The 21225-nt window shown below is 43.3% G+C and overlaps 1 protein-coding gene across 1 annotated transcript in view; it reads right to left on the bottom strand.

Moving 5' to 3' along the window:
- Positions 1-1396: 1396 nt before the first annotated feature.
- The window catches only part of LOC142652619 (uncharacterized), a 144751-nt gene continuing 124922 nt past the window's right edge, over positions 1397-21225 (bottom strand). The window contains exons 10-11 of the mRNA XM_075828275.1: positions 2086-2212; positions 1397-1471 (exon numbers count right to left, since the gene is read on the bottom strand). Coding sequence (XP_075684390.1) covers positions 1397-1471; positions 2086-2212 — 202 coding nt within the window. The remainder of the gene's footprint in view (positions 1472-2085; positions 2213-21225) is intronic.

The raw sequence follows: 21225 nt of genomic DNA on the forward strand, positions 1-21225 counted from the left end.
TTCGGTCCACGATATGCGGTCCGTATGTCGGCAGTATTTCCCAGACCGAACACACTGCAGGGAGCTGGGCTCTTATCGTCACAGTTATCTATGACGCTAGGAGTCCCTGCCTTGCTGCGGGAAAACTGTCACGTACTGAAAACATGATTATAGTACAGGACAGTTTTCCCGCAGTGAGGCAGTGACTGCTAGCATCATTCATAATTATGACGATAAGAGCCCGGCTCCCTGCAGTGTGTTTGGTCCGGGAAATACTGCCGACATATGGACCGTATATCGTGGACCGAACACGCTCGTGTGAATCCGGCCTAAAGATGCTCCAGAATTGTTATCTCATGCATAATACTAGGATTTTCTATAACAAACGTGACAAAAGATGTGACAGCTCTTCTACAAATCCAGTGACTCACAGGTGACGTCGGCTCTGATTGTAGACATTGTGGCAGATTTACTAATACTGTCTAAGTTTTAGACAGAATAAACTTAGACAAGGCAGTCAGAAAACGCGCCAAATTTGACAAAGTGGTGCATGAAAAATTTGGTGCATCTTGCTAGACATGCTAGACACTATTCTCTTCCTTGTACCACCTTGTTTGGCTTAGTTTCTGCCAGTTTTTGGCACAATTATGGTGCATGTTGGCACATTATTACCCACACCCATTTTGCCAGACCACCCTTTCCAGCTAAGCCACTGGTCTATCGTGTCAAAAAAAGTGAATAAATCTTGAGCTTAGCATGTGTGCCAGAATTCTGGCTCAATTTAAATAGTAAATCTGCCCCATTCTCTTTCCTTTTCTTCTCCATCCAACCCAGACCACCATGATGACTTCTTCTGACTATGACTAATCTCTGAGTTTGCCGCCGATGTCTTTGGCTGCTCACTTTGCAGGGCATCTTTACCCTGTATACTAAGACAAATTCCTCATAGCATTAATAGCACCACACACTGTGCCCCCTAAATGTAACAGCTCCACACCGTGCCCCCTGTATACAATAGTGCTCCAATTTCCCCCTGAATATAATGCCATTCAATGCACCCCTGAATATAATAGTGCTACACACTGCACCCGATGATAATAGTGACACACACTGTGCCCCTGAATATAATACTGCTAAACACTGTGACCCCCAAATATAATAGTGCCATATAATGCGCCTCCGAATATAATAGTACTACACACTGCGCCCCTGAACATAAGCGTGCCTTACAGTACCACCCATTGTGCCCTTCACAAAATTATAGTGTTACAGAGGAACCCCCCAAAAAAGGGTATTGCCACACAAGTTGCACCCAAAACAGAATAGTATCACATACAGTGCCCCCAAAAAATTATAGTGCCACACAGTACCAAAAAAATCAAGACCTTTCTTGTCACTTTTCCTGAGCTCCCTATTCTCATTCAGTACTGTTGATGGTGAACCTCTCTCTCAGTCTCCTGTGACCGGACTTCTCAGGGGAGGAGTAGGATTGCTGTTTGGCCAACAGCAATACTGATACAGAGTCTCACATTGAAACGGATTGATTCATACTTTTTGCCAGTAAGTCTGTGAGCCGAGCAGCATCAGTGAGAGACCTGTGTCAGCTTTTCCATCAGCCACAAAGCAGACCCAATTCTCCCAACCGGCCCACTTTCAACCGGGCCATTTAGCTTTTGCGAGAAATGCCTTGGGTGGAGAGAACTTGCACAGAGATCTCGCTTTCCATGGCACTGCAACATTATAAAGAAGGTGAGGGAACCAGGCCACAGGGGTTACTTAGGAAGAGGTGATCGGGTGTGTCAACAAACACCAGGCCCCATGGAGGTATCATTCTAGCACACCATTGCACTTTTTACTATAGAGCCCCTTCTACATTCTGTATGGCTTTGTGTAGGGGTGGGATTGAGTGAAAATGAAGGATCCATTAGGACTATTGCTATGCTACACCTTAACTTCACAGTACACACTTGGTAAATATGTGCCTTAGTGGAATGTGCATTTCCAATACAAGAAAGTAATACCTGGATAGTGGAATATACTTTGATTCTTTTGAGATGTCAGGAGCACCGTGCCCCTCACTGTAAAATAAAGAGGATATGAACTCACCTTGGAGTTCTGTGACCTGTATAAAAGCTCTAAGCTGGTGGTAATCATGATAAATTGCTGGAAAAGAACCTCGTAATGGACATGTCTAGCAACATTAGCAGCATCTGACACAATGCTCGACTGATTGCTAGAAAGGAATAAACCAGAGGGGGTCTGGCAGGGCCGAGATGTGTGCGGCCGTACACTAGAAAAAGACATCGCTGATCATGCACAAGATACATATGAAATTTGGTCACTGGAGTAATGATCCGACGTGCAGCCAATCAGATTCCAGCATTTATCTAATTATCTTTAATGAGTTTATCCTTAAAATAATAACTGAATAAATATAAAAATATTCCAGATTCTTTAGTATTAATTCTATTCATTCAAAAAAGCTGATGAGTGATATGGCTGCCATTACAGCTCCCACGAGGTTGTCGCCCAGCTTTTCTATAGTTCTGGAAAACAAATCTCCCATGCAGCAACACTGGGGCAGGAGATACAATATATTCCCTCATTGCTGGTCACACCGTTCTGGAGTCTGGTAAAGCTGTGTGACAATCTCTGTGGGAGCTGTAATAGTGGCATTATTGGTTATCATCTAGGCCGGTATCATGAGCAAGCGTGTGGCAGCAGCGGCACCCGGAAGAGAAGAGAAGCGGGAGTGAGAAGCGGTAAGTAAATAGAGGGGTTTGGGGTCTGAATTTATTTTTTTGGGCCTAAATGAATTTAGGGGTCAGGTGTGGAGTTTGATGCCTCCCTGCATTTACTACTTGTGTGCAATCACAGAATTTGTGTTTTTTTACTTCAACTCAGCTGGCAAGTGTTCCCTCACCCTAACCTTCATATGATGCTGGTAAATGCTCAGGGTGGTGGAGACCCCATTTTAAAGTTTGCTATAGGACCCAGTACTGGCTAGTTAAAGTGTAACTAAAGGTTCAAAAAACTCCTGACATGTCATAGTGACCTGTCAGAAGTTTTGATCGGTGGGGATCCGAGTACTGAGACCTCCACTGATCGGTAAAACGAAGCGGCAGAAGCACTTGGGTGAGCGCTGAGCAGCTTAGTTTCTGATCGGCTTTTCTCGGAAAGCCGAACAATTGGTGTACGGCCTCAATAGAAAGTCTATGAGCCCGTTCACCAATTGCTCGGCTTTCCAAGAAAAGTTGATCAGAAGCGAAGCTGCTCAGCATTCACCCGAGCTCTTCTGCCGTTTATTTTAGCGATCGGTGGGGGTCTTAGTGATCACCGATCAAAACTTCTGACATGTCACTATGACATTTTTTGAAAGTTTAGTCCTAAGGAATATACCAAAGAATCATTGTTTTAACATCTTAACGCATCATTCCACCTTAACGTCCACCTTTCATCACTATTTCTCCTGCCTTGGCATAAAATTAAAGTATGAACACACACATAGGACAGATTGGAAACCAAAGTCCTGATTTTATTTGCTGCTAATGGTGGCCATGGTGGAGTAGTGTCCCATTTCAAGTTCTCCTGTAAGAGCCAAGTGATACTTACTAAACCCCTGCTTGTTCCTACACTTTTTAAACTGTGTAATCTACAGCAGGACTGTGAAGCATTAAGAGGCAGTCTCATATATAGCAGAAAGGACTTCCTGTGACCAGTATAGTACATGTGTTGCATGTGCTCAAATGGCGGTCACCCAGCCAGGACCTGAAGTGGTTGCTGGGCAATCTGTGGTATCTACAGCTGCGAGGAGGGAGCTAAACATAGATTTTGTAATAGAATATAATACTTATTAGAAGTGTTTGCAGTTACCGCAGTGGGATTAGGACTCCGCATAAATACATCAGTTGCTTATGGTGTATTATTTACTTCAGTCATGTGTGGGCGTTGTTCGTTATTAATGCTCTTTAATTAAGCAAGTTCTTACATTTTTACAGCATAAGGAGAACACGTCAACTAAAGTTGACTGCCGCCATTTCACGTGGGGGGAGGGGGTGTTGGTAATCTGGCTAATTTAAATAATGATTACATATGTAAATTGCTTCCTAATTTAAAGAAAATACCTCAACAAGGGAAAGACCTTTCATTTTCAGCTCATCAATTTTAATGTATAAAGTCTCAAGTCATTAAAATCCTTTCGGCTTTCTATTGCCTGATATAGTTAGCTCCATGCACTGAAGCCCATAATTGCTTGTTATATTTCTGTTAGCTATCATTGTAAATCATATGTAAGCCCTATACTGAATAAATAAAGAGACACAAAGAAAATGTTAACGGTGAAAAACCGGCAGCGCTCTATATCTCAATGTCAGTGCTTTTAAAACGTATCTTGAATTACACTTGCGCGCTTCTTAAGAAACTTTATAGACTTCCACAATAAGTCAAAGGATGAGAATATAGACTTTAGTATAATCCATGTTTCTCAAAACTTCATTCAAATCTTTGAAATGGTGCCAGCAGCGACATAAGAGTGTCTTGACCTTGTGGGAGGCGGTGACCTGTCTACTCAGGTGATTATACCGTATTAGACAAGGCAAGGCTGCATTTGACTTGGAGACTTTGGAACTAATTGACAATAAATATCCCTTTTAGGGTATGTTCACACGGCCAAATTTCAGACGTATACGAGGCGTATTTTGCCTCGTTTTACGTCTGAAAATACGGCTCCAATACGTCGGCAAACATCTGCCCATTCATTTGAATGGGTTTGCCGACGTACTGTGCAGACGACCTGTTATTTACGCATCGTCGTTTGACAGCTGTCAAACGACGAGGCGTAAAAATACAGCCTCGTCAAAAGAAGTGCAGGACACTTCTTTGGACGTTTTTGGAGCTGTTTTCTCATAGACTCCAATGAAAACAGCTCCAAAAACGGACGTAAAAAACGGCGCGAAAACGGCGCGAAAAACGCCGCAAAAAATGCGAGTTGGTAAAAAAACGTCTGAAAAGCAGGGTCTGTTTTCCCTTGGAAATAGCTCTGGATTTTCAGACGTTTTTGTTGACTACGTGTGACCATACCCTAACCAAACAGATGAGCAAAATGCTCATGGGCCCCGGTGCAAAAGTTCAGCTTGTTCCCCCTTGTCCTCCCCAACCACCATTTTAATCCTATTTTATACAGAGGCATATGGTGTTTTCTTCTGTCCAATTATGTATGAATCTGTCAGGCACTGATGTGTTTGGAGAAGGTCCGGCCGGTCCGGCATTCAAATTCATCCCCAAAAAGTTGGATGTGGTGGAGGTGAGGGCTCTGAGCAGCCACTCTGTACCTTCAAACTTCCTCACATTAAGTAAGCCCCCCGGAATGGACACGTAGGGGTAATATAGGGGGTGCATGATATGGTGGTGAGTAGGAGCAGTAAGTTATTGAATTTTTATTGAAGTAAAGGGTTAATAGCTGGGGTTAGGGGGAGAGAGTCGCTTTGTGCACAGTCATGCTGGAACTGGAAAGGTCCGAACCCCAAACTGTTACCACAAAGTTGGAGGCTACAATTGTGTAAAATGTTTTTGTATGCTGTAGCATTAACATTACCCATTACTTTAAAATAAGAGGCCAAATGCTGAAAAACACCCCCAGACCATTACCCCTCTTCTACCAGACCTTCAGTAGACAATATGTATGTTCTCCTGCATCCGCCAATCCCAGATTCCTCCGCCAGACTGCCAGATAGTTTGGCAGACGCTTGGCATTGTGTATGGTGATCTTAGACTTGGGTGCAACGACCATAGAAACCCATTTCATGAAGCTCTAGTTGCACAGCTCGGATGGTGATGTAACTTTCAGAAGAGCTCTGCAGTGAGTGATACAACAGAGGATAGGTGATCTTTACGCAGTTTGCGCTTCATCACTCAACGCTTCACTTAATTTGTTTGCGTGGTTTACTGCTTCGTAGTTGAGCTGCTGTTACTCCTAGAAGCTTCAACTTCACAATAATATCACTTACTGGTGATCGGAGCAGATCTAGCAGATGACAAAATTCACGAACTAACTTGTGGCAAAGGTGGCATCCTATGACAGCGCCACGACCCATACTAATAGTAATGTTTATCTATGGAGATTACATGGCGGTGTGCTTGATTTTATGTAGCTGTTTGTAATGAATGTAGCTGAAACACCTGATATATATACAGATGAAGCAACCTTTAACTTGACTTTTGACGTGTTAACCTTTTCCTGCTGCAGTCACTTTTTGGGCTAAATGACAGAGCCCCATATTTCAAATCTGACATGTGTCACTTTATGTGGTAATGCCTTTGGAATACTTTTACCTATCCAAGCGATTCTGAGATTGTTTTCTCATGACAAATTATACTTTATGTCAGCTGTAAGATTTGGTCGATAAATTCATTGCTTATTTGCAAAAACAAAAACACCAACATTTAGAGAAAATGTGCACAAATTTGCATTTTTCGAAATTTAAATGTATCTGCTTGTAACACAGATCATAATACCACACAAAATAGTTACTAGTTAACATTCCCCATATGTCTACTTTATGTTGGCATAGTTTTTTGAACATTCTTTTATTTTTCTATGATGTTACAAGGCTTAGAACTTTAGTAGCAATTTCTCCCATTTTCAATAAAATTTCAAAAGGCGATTTTTATAGGGTCCAGTTCAGTCCTGAAGTGGCTTGGAGGGGCTTCTATTTTGGGATACCCCCATAAATCACCCCATTTTAAAAACTGCACCCATAAAAGTATTCAAAACAGCATTTATAAAGTTTCTTAACCCTTTAGACATTTCAAAGGAATGAAAGTAAATTGGTGAAATTTACAAATTATTTAATTTTTTGCCGAAATTCAATTTTAATCAATTTATTTCTGTAACACATCAAGTGTCAGCAGAAAAACACAACTCAATATTTATCCCCCAGATTCTGCAGCTTTTATAAATATCTCACATGTAGCGTGCTACTGGACTGAAACACCGGCCTCAGAAGCAAAGGAGTACCTAGTGGATTTTAGGACCTCTTTTTTTAAAATATATTTTAGGCACCTTGTCAGGTTAGGAAGAGGTCTTGTGGTGCTAAAGCAAAGGAAATAAATAAAAAAATACCCCATTTTGGAAACTACACCCCACAAGGAATTCATCTAGGGGTGTAGTGAGCATTTTGACCCCCACAGGTTTTTCACAGATTTTATTAGAATTGGGCAGTGAAAATGAAAAAAGTAATTTTTTCCAGTAACACGTAGCTTTGGCTCAACATTTTTCATTTTCTCAACAAATAAAGGAGAAAAAGAACCCCAACATTTGTAAAGCAACTTCTCCAGTGTAAGGAAATACCCCTTATGTGGTCATAAACTGCTGTTTGAACACACAGCAGGGCTCAGAGGGAAAGGTGCGCCATTTGGCTTTTGGAAGACAGATTTTGCTTGATTGGTTTCTTGCCACCATTTCGCTTTTGCAAAGCCCCTAACACTGGCGTAGCTATAGGGGTCGCAGCGGTCGCAATTGCGACCGGGCCCCGAAGCCAGGGGGGCCCACAGCCCCCCGCACCACATCAATAAAGTGTTACTATAGTAACTCGGGCCGCAGGCCCCTGTTACTATAGTAACAGACTTTACTTACCTTCCTGGTTCCGGATCGAAGCGGAGGTCCTGACGTCAAGCGCTGTGCGCAGCGCTTTACGTCACAGCGCTATGCGCCGCGCACAGCATCGAGACGACAGAACTACCGCCGCGGCTGAAGAGGAAGGTAAGCTTAGCCCTGACTGGCGGGATCCGACTCCCGGGACCCGCCAATCAGCTGTTTTGCAGGGGCCGCAGCACTCGTACAAGAGCTGCTCCCCTTCATTCCGGTCACACGGTGAATCGGTGTCGGCGATTCACAGTGTGAGCGAGTAATGAAATGAAGGGGAAGCAGCTTTCGTACAAGTGCTGCGGCCCCTTCAAAACAGCTGATTTGCGGGTCCCGAGAGACACATCAGCTATTGATGGCCTATCCTGTGGATAGGCCATCAATGTTTAGGGACTGCACAACCCCTAAGCCTACGATGTAGCAGGCTTAGAGGGCCCATGAGACAGGATCACAAATTGTGTGATCCTGTCTGCTGGGCCCTGTATCTAAGCCAATCACATGGTAGGCTTAGATACATGGCCCATGCGTGATCCTGTCTGCTGGGCCCTGTATCTAAGCCAATCACATGGTAGGCTTAGATACATGGCACATGCGTGATCCTGTCTGCTGGGCCCTGTATCTAGGCCAATCACATGGTAGGCTTAGATACATGGCCCATGTGTGATCCTGTCTGATGGGCCCTGTATCTAAGCCTACCACACTGTAGGTTTAGATACAGGGCCCCAGCAGACAGTAATCTTATACTGTATAAGATTACTGTCTGCTGGACCCTGTATCTAAGCCTACGTTGTGGTAGGCTTAGATACAGGGTCCCACAGACAGTATCACACATGGGCCCTGTATCTAAGCCTAACACGTGTTACTAATTGTTTTTCTTGTGTGTTTTCTTACAGGTTCGGTCGTTGGACTACGGCGGATTCCAGGACTACTTCGATGACGGCTTTTTTTTTTTATCAATAAAATGGTTAATGAGGGTTGTGTGTTTTTTTTTTATTTCAATAAATTATTTTTTCTATGTCTTTGTGTTTTTTTTTAAACTATATTACTACCGCCTTAGTAATGGCCGCCGGCTGATTGACAGCGTCCGTTGCTAAGGCGGGGCTTAGTGTTAGCCGATGCAGGGGCTAACACTAACCCCCATTATTACCCCGGTACCCACCGCCACCAGGGGTGCTGGGAAGAGCCGGGTACCATCCAGTACCTGACCATCTGTAGTGATGGTCGGCCACTGGGGCGGCCGCAGGCTGGTAGTATCAGGAGGGGAAAGGCCAAAAACAGTGGCCCTTCCTACCCTGGTGATGCTAGGCTGCTGCTGCTTTATTGTATCTGGCTGGTTATGAAAAATGGGGGGGACCCCACGTCATTTTAAAAAATAAAAAATAATTGGAAAGAACGATGTGGGGTCCCCCCCCAATTTTCATAACCAGCCAGATACAACACAGCAGCAGCAGGCAGCATTACCAGGGTGTGAAGGGCCACTGTTTTTGGCCTTCCCCAGCCTTATACTACCAGACTGCGGCCACCCCGGTGCCTGTCTGTCACTACAGATGGACGGGTACTGGTTCATACCCGGCTCTTCCCAGTACCCCTGGTGGTGGTGGGTACCGGGGTAATAATGGGGGTTAGTGTTGGCCTCTGCACCGGCTAACATTAAGCCCCGCCTTAGTAATGGAGGTTGTCAATCAGCCAGAAGCCATTACTAAGGCGGTGATAATAAAGTTTAAAAAGATACAAGCACATAGAAAAAATATTTTATTGAAATAAACATACACAACCCTCATTAACCATTTTATTGAGAATAAAAAAAACGCCGTCATTGAAGTCCTCGAATCCGAAGTCCAACAACCGAACCTGTAAAAAAACACAAACACAGAAAAATAATTAGTAACACATAAAGAAGCAAAATTATTATTCTTACCTTTCCTGGGTCCAGCGCTGGAGCCGCAATGTCAGCGAGCTGAGCCCTGTATCTAATCCAATCATGTGTGATACTGTCTGCTGGGCCCTGTATCTAATCGTATCATGTGTGATACTGTCTGCTGGGCCCTATATAGAATCATATCATGTGTGATACTGTCTGCTGAGCCACTGTATCTAATCCTATCATGTGTGATACTGCCTTCTGAGCCACGGTATCTAATCCTATCATGCGTGATACTGTCTGCTGAGTCATTGTATCTAATCCTATCATGTGTGATACTGTCTGCTGGGCCACTGCATCTAATCCTATCATGTGTGATACTGTCTGCTCAGCCACTGTATCTAATCCTATCATGTGTGATACTGTCTGCTGGGCCATGCATCTAATCCTATCATGTGTGATACTGTCTGCTGAGTCATTGTATCTAATCCTATCATGTGTTATACTGTCTGCTGAGCCAATGTATCTAATCCTATCCATAGTTTATAGGGTCATAGTGCTATAGATATGCTGTCTCCTATACACACATTTTTTTGGGGGGCGGACACATATGTATTGGGGCTATTTCCCCTGACATTTTAAGCCCTGAGGGTATGTTCACACGGCAGCGTCCGTTACGGCTGAAATTACGGTGCTGTTTTCAGGAGAAAATAGCACCGTAATTTCAGCCGTAATGGCATGTGCAGGCGTCTTTTGCTGCGTCCATTACGGACGAAATTGGAGCTGTTTTTCCATGGAGTCCATGGAAAACGGCTCCATTTACGTCTGAAGAAGTGACAGGCACTTCTTTGACGCGGGCATCTTTTTTACGCGCCGCCTTTTGACAGCGGCGCGTAAAAAAAATGACCGTCGGCACAGAACATCGTAAAGCCCATTCAAATGAATGGGCAGATGTTTGCCAAAGCTTTTGAGCCGCATTTTCAAACGTAATTCAATGCTAAAACGCCCGAATTACGTCCGTAAATAGGGTGTGTGAACCCAGCCTTAGTGACGCCCCGGCTGCTAGTGCTGCATTGTTGGGTCACTTAGGAGACCCAGCGATGCAGCTGAAAGCTGCGGACCGTCGGCCATGAGGAGTTTGCAGGGGGGGGGGCCCAATAAGAACTTTTGCATCGGGGCCCATGAGCCTTTAGCTACGCCCCTGGCCCCTAAGGTACCAGTTCATATAGAAACTCCCCAAAAGTGACTTCATTTGGCCAACTGCACCCCTTGAGGAAACCATCTAGGGGTGTAGTGAGCATTTTGAACCCATAGGTGTTTCATAAATTTTATTATAATTGGGTAGTGAAAATTAAAAATTTTATTTTTTCCAATAAGACGTAGATTTAACTGAAAATTTTAAATTCTCTTAACATATAAAGGAGAAAAAGCACCCCAAGATTTGTGAAGCATCTTCTTCAGAGTGGGGTAATATCCCATATGTCATCATAAACGGCTGCCTGGGCACACGGCAGTGCTCAGCAGGGAAGGAGCGCCATTTGGCTCTTGGATCGCAGATTTTGCTGGATTTATTCCTGGGCGCCATGTTGCATTTACTGAGCCCCTGAGGCACCAGTACAGTGAAAAGCCCTGAAAGGTAACTCCATTTGATAAACTACACCCCTTGAGAAATTAATTCAGGTGTATAGTGAGGATTTTGTACCCACAAGTTTTTGCTAAATTTCTTAGAATTGGGATTTGAAAATAAAAAAATAAATTTTTTTTTCCAATAAGATGCAGCTCTACCTCAAAATGTTTCATTTTCACAAGGACTTATTTATCTGTCTATCTATCTATCTATCTATCTATCTATCTATCTATCTATCTATCTATCTATCTATCTATCTATCTATCTATCTATCTATCTATCTATCTATCTATCTATCTATCTATCTAGTATCTGATATCTATGTATTCATCTATCCTTAAACAAACTATTAAACCATTACTCGCCTTAGTCATTTGTAATTATAGAAAGAATATCCCCAGTCTTCTTTTTGATATCCTATAACAAAATGATAAAATAAATACCAGTTATAAATGGTAAAAGCATTAGCGAAAGAGGAAATTAAATGAATAAAAAAGCCATCAGAAAGAAGTCTTCACTAATCACCCGGAGTGCTGACATAAGATCAGACTTGCTTCCTCCGCTCTGTATTTACTTATTTGCCTGGAGACTGAAACTGGAAAATTTCTCATAAGCTCTGCAAAAAGTGATCTTGTAGCCATATGTTTGGGTCATTACAGCAATCCATCTTCCCCTTTCCTCACTGGGATTTATAAGAGGCAGTGTGAAGAAACTAAATGAAGTAAACTAAAGCATTAAATACAATAAATTAATAAAGACGGAAAAAAGAGTTTAAGATTCCAAGAGACGTTACCTCACTGCCCAACAGAGCTCAGGGGAAGACACAAACTAGAATAATGGAATGACCAGAATATCTGTACACCTGCTATCTATCTATCTATCTATCTATCTATCTATCTATCTATCTATCTATCTATCTATCTATCTATCTATCTATCTATCTATCTATCTATCTATCTATCTATCTAATCTATCATCTATCTATCATCTAAGGCTGTGTTCACACTGAGTTTTTTTTGCAGGAGGAAAATTCCTCCTGCAAAAACTGCTCCAGACGGTTTTTGCACAGTGGTTTGACAAAAACTCATCAAAACACTCGTCGAGGCGTTTTTTTCCTCTTTCTGACTGATTGAAATGGGGTTTTGGAGGCGGAAACCGCCTCAAGATGGGTCATGCCGCTTATTTGTACGGCGACTCGTCCAACTCCCATTGAAATCAATGGGAGGCATTTTCGGGCGGTTTTTGAGGAGTGTTGCGGCGTGGTTTCCGCGTAAAAAAACTCGTCAAAAAACTCTCTGTGAACAGGGCCTAATATCTATCTATCTATCTATCTATCTATCTATCTATCTATCTATCTATCTATCTATCTATCTATCTATCTATCTATCTATCTATCTATCTATCTATCTATCTATTCCTTCCTTAACTCCACACCTTCTCCAAAGAGTACTTTAACACATTTATGGTATATCCATAGAATTTGGCAGAAATGGGGGAAAGGTGAAGGTCTCACGTCTGGGACCCTCCCTTGTCAGGAGGACAAAAACCTGTGACCCCTATTCACCAATTCTGTCTGGCCACTATCCCCATAGACTTCAATATAGAGGCCTATGATAGATACGGATAAAGCTTGGCTCTTTATGTAATTACCGTAGACTTTAATGGAAAGAACCGCATGACCACCTCACCTTTGTGGTGTATGGGGACAGTGGTAAATGAGGTTGTACAGTTATATTACTCTTGCTCTGGAGGACCCCTCACATCCAGGTATTACACGAACTGCATATTGATTTAAATGAGAAATGTGTAATACTCAATTTTTCCTGCGGGATTGCTGCAAGGAAATTAAAAACATGCTCTCAGGTTCCCAAACAGATTATAGCTGATCACTGCGGTGGCCAGCAGCAGAACACTTACTGTCAAGGGACACTTCTAACAAAAAGGGGTTGTCTAAAGTGGAGAGCCCCTTTAATTGATCGAATATACAAGATAAAACAGGACAGCAGCGATTAAAGCAGATCTCTTATATATTTATGCTGTCTGAGGGCAGCATAAAGAAGTTACATACTCGCTGATTCCAGTGGAGAAAAGCGTCAATCAGCGACTGGCGGCAGCGTGAATATATGAATATACTTTAACTCAAGCTTGAAACACCTGACTCGTGCCTCAAGTAAAACTACTAAAATACTAAGAAATTACTGCGCATTAACTAGTAAGTGACAGACCGCTAAAATCAGCATGTTTATTCTTTATTCTGCAACCTAGATGGGGCAGCATAAATATGACGGATCCACTTTCATTTACAGGGAAAACTTTATAGAACCTTCACAACCTGAGACGTGCACTTCTCCTGCCGGACTTCATAGACCGAGAGAGAAACATTTGTCTCTAAGATAAACATTTCAGAATTCACTTTTTTCTATTGATGCTTTTTCCACCATCTTACTTTTATTTTAAAGTTTAAATAAATCAATGAGTATATATTATTTACCACCGCTATACTCCATAGACTGAAGACTTGAGAAAGCTTGCCTTGTCTGTAACTTTGATATACTGTATATGAAGCCCATGGATCATACCTCTAAAGATATTGCCGGAGGACTACTAAAGTGGTTGGCCAAGATGGACTAGTGCTGCTATGGTGATATATATATATATATATATATATATATATATATATATATATATATATATATAGTGGATGAACTAGTGCTGCTATGGTGATATATATAGTGGATGGACTAGTGCTGCTATGGTGATATATATATATATATATTCGGAAAAGAGGGACATTTTAAGCCACGCCCCTAACCACGCCCAATATCCGGCATCAACACATCAAATCACGGCCAGATCCTTCTGCAAATAACGCGCGCACATTCTCACTGCGGATCTCTAGACTGTCTGGACATAACAGATATTATGGATCCGGTTATATCGTCTTTATGTTACTTTTCCGATCTTGGGTATAACATTTGCTCATCACGGCGGCAGCAGCTGCAGGACAAACCAAAAGGCTTAGAACAATGAAAGTCAAGAGGGAGACCCTGTGGTGGATGACTTTTCAATTGACAGGTAGCAGAGTTACATGATGGGGATTTTTTTTTCCAGTTGTGTAACTCTGCCACCGGTCAATGGAAAAATCATCCACGAGAGCCCCCCTGTAGATTGCTCCACACACAGCCCCCCTGTACATAGCGCCAGACACAGCCCCCCTGTAGATAGCTCCAGATACAGCCCCCCTGTACATAGCGCCATACACAGCCCCCTGTAGATAGCTCCAGATACAGCCCCCCTGTAGATAGCTCCACACACAGCCCCCCTTTAGATAGCGCCAGACACAGCCCCCTGTAGATAGCTCCACACACAGCCCCCCCTGTAGATAGCACCACACACAGCCCCCCTGTAGATAGCTCCAGATACAGCCCCCTGTAGATTGCTCCACACACAGCCCCCTGTACATAGCACCAGACACAGCCCCCCCTGTACATAGCGCCAGACACAGCCTCCCTGTAGATAGCACCACACACAGCCACCCTGTATATAGCGCCAGACACAGCCCCCCTGTACATAGCGCCAGACACAGCCCCTGTGTACATAGCGACACAGCCCCCTGTAGATAGCTCCACACACAGCCCCCCCTGTAGATAGCGCCACACACAGCCCCCCTGTAAATAGCTCAACACACAGTCCCCTGTAGATAGCGCCACACACAGCCCCCCTGTAGATAGCTCCAGATACAGCCCCCTGTAGATTGCTCCACACAGCCCCCCTGTACATAGCGCCAGACACAGCCCACCTGTAGATAGCTCCAGATACAGCTCCCCTGTAGATAGCTCCACACACAGCTCCCTGTAGATAGTGCCACACACAGCCCCCTGTAGATAGCTCCAGATACAGCCCCCCTGTAGATTGCTCCACACAGCCCCACTGTACATAGCGCCAGACACAGCCCACCTGTAGATAGCTCCAGATACAGCCGCCCTGTAGATAGCTTCACATACAGCCCCCCTGTAGATAGCTCCAGACACAGCCCCCCTGTAGATAGCACCACACACAGCCCCCCTGTAGATAGCTCCACACACAGCCCCCTGTAGATAGCTCCACACACAGCTGCACATGTAGATAGCGCCACACACAGCCCCCCTGTAGATAGCTCCACACACAGCCCCCTGTAGATAGCTCCACACACAGCTGCACATGTAGATAGCGCCACACACAGCCCCCCTGTAGATAGCTCCACACACAGCCACGCCACCTGTAGATAGCTCTACACACAGCCCCCTGTAGATAGCGCCACACACAGCCCCCATGTACATAGCACCAGACACAGCCCCCCTGTAGATTGCTCCACAAAGCTCCCCTGTACATAGAGCATAAAACCATTTGTACATTTTACAAGCAATATAGTTCTATAAGGTACTTAACATAACAATTAAAAGAAAATAAATTAAATAGGTAGGTGCCTGACTCTGCTTGTCACCGTTGTTGAAGGGCTCCATAGTCGACTGCTAAATTCATTCCATCAAAACGACGGAACCCTTAAATAACTCTGACAAACGGAAACCATTTGCACCGGATCCATCACCATTGAAATCAATTGTGATGCAAACAGAAATCTATGGTCTCCATTTGTTTCAGTTTGGATTCCGTTCATGGGTTCCCCTGAAGGAAAGGTCCGACGGAACCCATGAACGGAGCTCTGACGCAGATGTGAACGAAGCCTAAAACAGATTGTATAACTGAGGATAGTGAGACTATATGGTGACACAATGAACATCCTCCTCTTGTAGATATTGGCACACAGCCCCCTATTATAGATACTGCCACACATCCCCCCATGTAGATACTACCACACACCCCCCTCTTGTAGATAATGCCATACTCCCCCCCTCCTAGAAGTTAGTGCCAGGCACCCCCTGTATATAGGGCCACACACACCCCCTAGTAGATAGCTTCCAGGCATTCAGCTTCTAGAGGGAGCCCCGGCCAGAGCGTCGGCACCCCCCTACCATCCCTCCTAGTTGTTGTGTCCGGGGCACATGTCCCACCTGTCCCCTCTAGCTACGCCCCTGGCCCACTGTATATATACATCGCGAGTTTAAGCATGCTGCCCGAGCATTTGGGCAGCTGAATGTCAGGTGCCCGGCAGTCAGAGACCGCCAAAAACCCTGGAGTGAAGACAGAAGCATTTTTTACCGCTTTTGACTTCTCAGTACTCATGTACACATCACTCAATGACCACTGTGTGCAGAACAGAGGCGGCAGCAGCATCGCTGCCTCTATAGGTCGCGATATGACTGTTAGTGGGGGGCTGCTGCTGAGTCTAGTTAGAGTTCACACGTAGCGTTAATACTGCAGATTTTCTGCAACGGATATCGGTGCAAAAAATCCGCAGCATAATACAGTAGCAGCAGAGTGGATGGGATTTGAACAAACCTCATCCACACCCTGCGTAAATGATGAGTGGAAAAAGCGCTCAGAAATTGACCTGCGGTGCAGTGTTTTAATCCGCAGCATGTCAATTGTATTTGCGTAAACACTGCTTATTTGTTGCAGGTTTTCCCAATTTAATTGAATGGGGATGTAAGACCCACAACAAATAGCAGATATTGCATCTTTAGTGGAGGAAAAGCAGAGATTCCGCCGCCAAGAAATGCAGAAAAAAAAAGAAAACTTTTACTTACCCAGAATTCGGTGTTTCTTCATCCAGGCCGGCCTCCTGGGATGACGTTTCATCCCATGTGAACGCTGCAGCCAATCACAGGCTGCAGCGTTCCCATGGGATGAATCGTCACACCAGAGCAGCAGGACGTCAGGACGTCAAGACGTCAGAGGGACGCGTCGCCAAGGTAAGTATCGATTTTTCATCCGGAATTCCCTGCAGCGCACAGGGCGGATACGCTGTGTGCTTTTATGCAGCGTATATCTGCCTCGTGTGCAGCACCAGGTACAGTGGAGAAGTATAATGTAATTTTTTTAAATAAAATAATAAAGTCCCCTAAAGGTCTTTTCTAACCTTTAGGGACAGGCCACACTAATAAAAAATTATAAGTAAAAAAAACCCCCAAAAATAACAAAAATTACACATAAAAAACACCCCGCAAATTGGTTATCGTAACGGCAGCCCTGACCTAATTACCCTAAAATAGACATGTAATACAAAACTTACAGTAGCCAATGACGATCACAATAGAAAAAAAATGCTAAAAAATAATAAAAATATTTCTTTTTTTTCAAACTATAAGCCTAAAAATGCTAAAAAAATTCGCGTCGCTAGCTCAACAAATAAAAATGTTATAGCCATTTAACTAACACGTGGTAAAAATGGCTAAATGGTGTCTGGTCCTAAGCTAGTGATGTCAATGTCAGAAGTTTTGATTAGTGGGTTTTCGAGTGCTGAGACCCCCACCGATCACTAAAACGAAGCGGCAGAAGTGCTCGGGTGAGCGCTGTGTCGCTTCGCTTCTGATCGGCTCAGAAGGCCGAATGATTGATGTATGGGCTCATTTATTGACTTTCTATTGAGCCCCTTCTGCCGCTTCATTTAGCGAACGGTGGGGGTCAAAGTGCTCGAACCTTCACTGATCAGAACTTCTGCCATGTCACTATGATATGTCAAAAGTTTTTTTAAAGTTTAGTTACACTTTAAAGGTTAAATGCAAGACCTATAAAAACCCCAAACCAAATGTATCATGAATGTTGTGGTTGGTAAGGGGCCCATGACTTAATACCTAGGCGACCAGATCACTCTCAGTCCCAATTTTTTTTTTATATCTATGTTTCCATTCGACCAAAGAAGTTCATGGTAGCTTCACAATAGGCAACCAGAAGAATATGAGAAATCCCTATGGACTTTTCTAATAATGTTCCTTTGTCTTTAGGGAAGCAATACACGCCGTCTGTGATATAACGACCATACGTGACGGATCTTGGGCAGCAAGATATTATTTTGTAAAAACAGAAGAAACTGGTGAAATGTTCCTAGCAGAGTAATTGCAACTTCTGAAAAAAACACGCCGGCTGAGCGCGGTGACATGTATCACTTTTCCACACTGTCATCTTGTATCTGCCAAACTGTAAGATATTTGCTATTCAAATTTGACCTAAATTTTTTAGCCAGTAGGTCTCTGTCTCTTCACATATAGCACATTACACAGAAAAAGAAATGACTGAGGATGATGTGCGCCTTGACATATCACATCCTAAAACACTGTCAACTAACATCTTCTCTGGCTACACATTATCACTAACAATATCCGTCATCCAGGTGCAAAATCACTCCGTAGAATAGTAACAGCTTGTTAATGGGAACATTAAAAGCCATATGTTCCTGTTAGGATATGCTAATAAACTGATCCTTAAAGGCATATTGCACACTGTAATGTCTGTGTTATACCCACAGGATATGCCATAAAAGTCTGACAGATGCAGGTCCCAGCTATCTCCAGAACGGGGATCACCTAACCCCAATTCTGCCTGTTGAGGAGTCCACCGACAGCTGCATCCAACTGGAGAATGAATGGGGAGGTGGCTGAACATGTGCGCGGCTCTCCAGTCATTCCTATGGAAGTTATGGAAACATCCCGTATGCCATAAAAATTTTTTGACAATACCCCTTTAAATACAACATTAATGTGGCTAAGCGTATTCACCTAAAATCCAGACATCAGAAAAGGAAATATACTGTATTTTTTTTGGACTGGGCTATAAGACAAACCAGGGTTCGGAAAGCAGAAAATAAGAAATAAATATTTTAAACTAATTGAAAACTTTCCAGGGCTGTGGAGGGGTTAATGCATGCTTCCCTGCTGGTCCGGGGCAGTGATTTTCAACCTCTCAATGCCAAGTATCCCCTAGATACAGAAAATGCCAACCGAGTTATAACCAGTTCTACATTATATAGGATATGCCCCCAACCTACAGCATTCGAATCACAAATTCATTCGAACCCCCTTCAGCTGACCCCAAAATGAATGCAGACCACACACCAAACCACCTACATAAATATATAGACCTCAGGCCAGACTCCTCTTTATACATACCCCAGACAAGACCCCACCCCACTGTATTTTCTGACCTCTTGTATATACAGACCCAGGACCTGAACTCTCTTGTATATACAGACCTTAGACTAGACCCCTCACTGTATTTACAGACCCTTTGTATATACAGACCCAGGACCTGAACTCTCTTGTATATACGGACCCCAGACTAGAACCTCCCACTGTATTTACAGAACCCACTGTATATTCAGACCCTCCTTGTATATACAGACCCCAGACAAGAACCTCTCTGTATTTACAGACACCCCTGTATATACAGACCCCAGTCCGGATCACTCCACGTGTTTACAGAGCCCATAACAATGTGTCAGTCAAGTACCCCCCTCATTACAATATAACTTTTACTGTGGCGGCTGTAATGAAAACAGATCGCCACCCCCTCCTGCTTTACCATACACCATAAATACTATTGGATGTAACAGAATTTTTTTTTAAATCACAGAAGAAGGCCATACTTACTGATACAAGGGCAGCTTCAATCACCAGTTCCCAACAGGATGCAGACAGACCACAATACTACATAGAGGGAGATCGCACAGGTGCAATATACTAATGAACAGCAACTCTGACGTCTACTATTCACCAGGGGGTGGCTGCTTAGTATTATCACTGCACACCAATATGGCTTCTATTAGGCCAGGTTCCCTCGTAGCATAAATGCTGTGGAATTTCCGCAATATAATTCTGTGAGGAAATTCACATTTACAGTAGCAGCAAAGTGAATGTGATTTTGAAAATCTCATGCCCACGCTGCGGGAAAAAAACTTAGTGAAAACTTTAATAAATTTATGCTGCATCTTCATTGCTTTTCTGTTGGTGTTTTCAGGAAAAAAAAATCATGTATATATATATATATATATATATATATATATATATATATATATATATATATATATATATATATGTAGCCAAGTTGATCTTGACTGTGATAGCTTGCTGCAGCTTGACATCACACAACAAAGTAATTTAAAAATCATTGAAAAAGTTTAGTTAAAGTTTCTTACCACCGTGTATTTAATGCTTTAAAATTCAAGATAAAGATGGCTACATCTGTAGATCGTGTCTGCATCCTGCTGGGTACTGGTGTTTGAACCTGCCCTTTTATTGTTTAGTACGGTCTTTTAAGGGATTTTAAGTAAATGTAATTCCTTTTTCAGTGACTTGTATGTAACAGTATTTTCCTATAAATTATCCACCCTTCTGTACCCGCTCCCAGGGCACAATTTTAAACTAGTTTGCCACACTATAATACCTACCTACCCACACTAAATTACACTCATTCTTTAGTTATGACCTATATGTGAACGTTCAGTGCCAGAGACATGGCCAGCCTACTTAGTTGTATAAAGATAGGAAAGTTGTAAGTTGCCTGCAGTGCGCCAAAGTAAATCTCCGTCTTTCCGACACTCAACCACCAAATTGAGAGTTTTACATATACACTATCAGGATCAAACTTAAGACACCAGAACCAACCTCATACATAAATATAGTAGCAGAACCAAGTTCAGCACAGAGATCAATTGCAAAATCAGGTTACACACTGCCATATATGTGTGTACCGTGTGAAACTACAGCTCCCAGGCTGAGCTTAACAATGGTAAGGGTAAGCTGGGAGTTGTTGTTTCACAATCAAGGATGCTACAACTCAGCATCAGGCGGCAGACCATATGAGTGACTACACCACTGATCAGCTACAGTCAGTGGCAGAATAAATATTTATTTTCGGTGACTCACAGGTGATGTCTTCTCTGATTAGTGTCGTCCTCTTGCCTTTTCTTCTCCATCTGGACCAGACGGTCATGACAACTTCTCCTGGTTACAACTCATGTCTGCAGAGTTTATCGCCCAGATACCTTCGGCTCTTCCCTTTTGTTGCACATCCTCACACCGTGCTCCTGAACATACCATTGTCACATATAGTGCCCCTGCACAAAAATGCCCAGCAGTCTGCCCCTGAATAAAAATATACCTCACACTGTGCCCCTGAATGAAAAATATGCCTGACAATGTGCCCCTGAAAACAAAATGCCCCATAATGTGCCCCTGAATA

Source organism: Rhinoderma darwinii, chromosome 5 (genome assembly GCF_050947455.1).
Source record: "Rhinoderma darwinii isolate aRhiDar2 chromosome 5, aRhiDar2.hap1, whole genome shotgun sequence".
In the NCBI taxonomy this organism is placed as follows: Eukaryota; Metazoa; Chordata; class Amphibia; order Anura; family Rhinodermatidae; genus Rhinoderma; species Rhinoderma darwinii.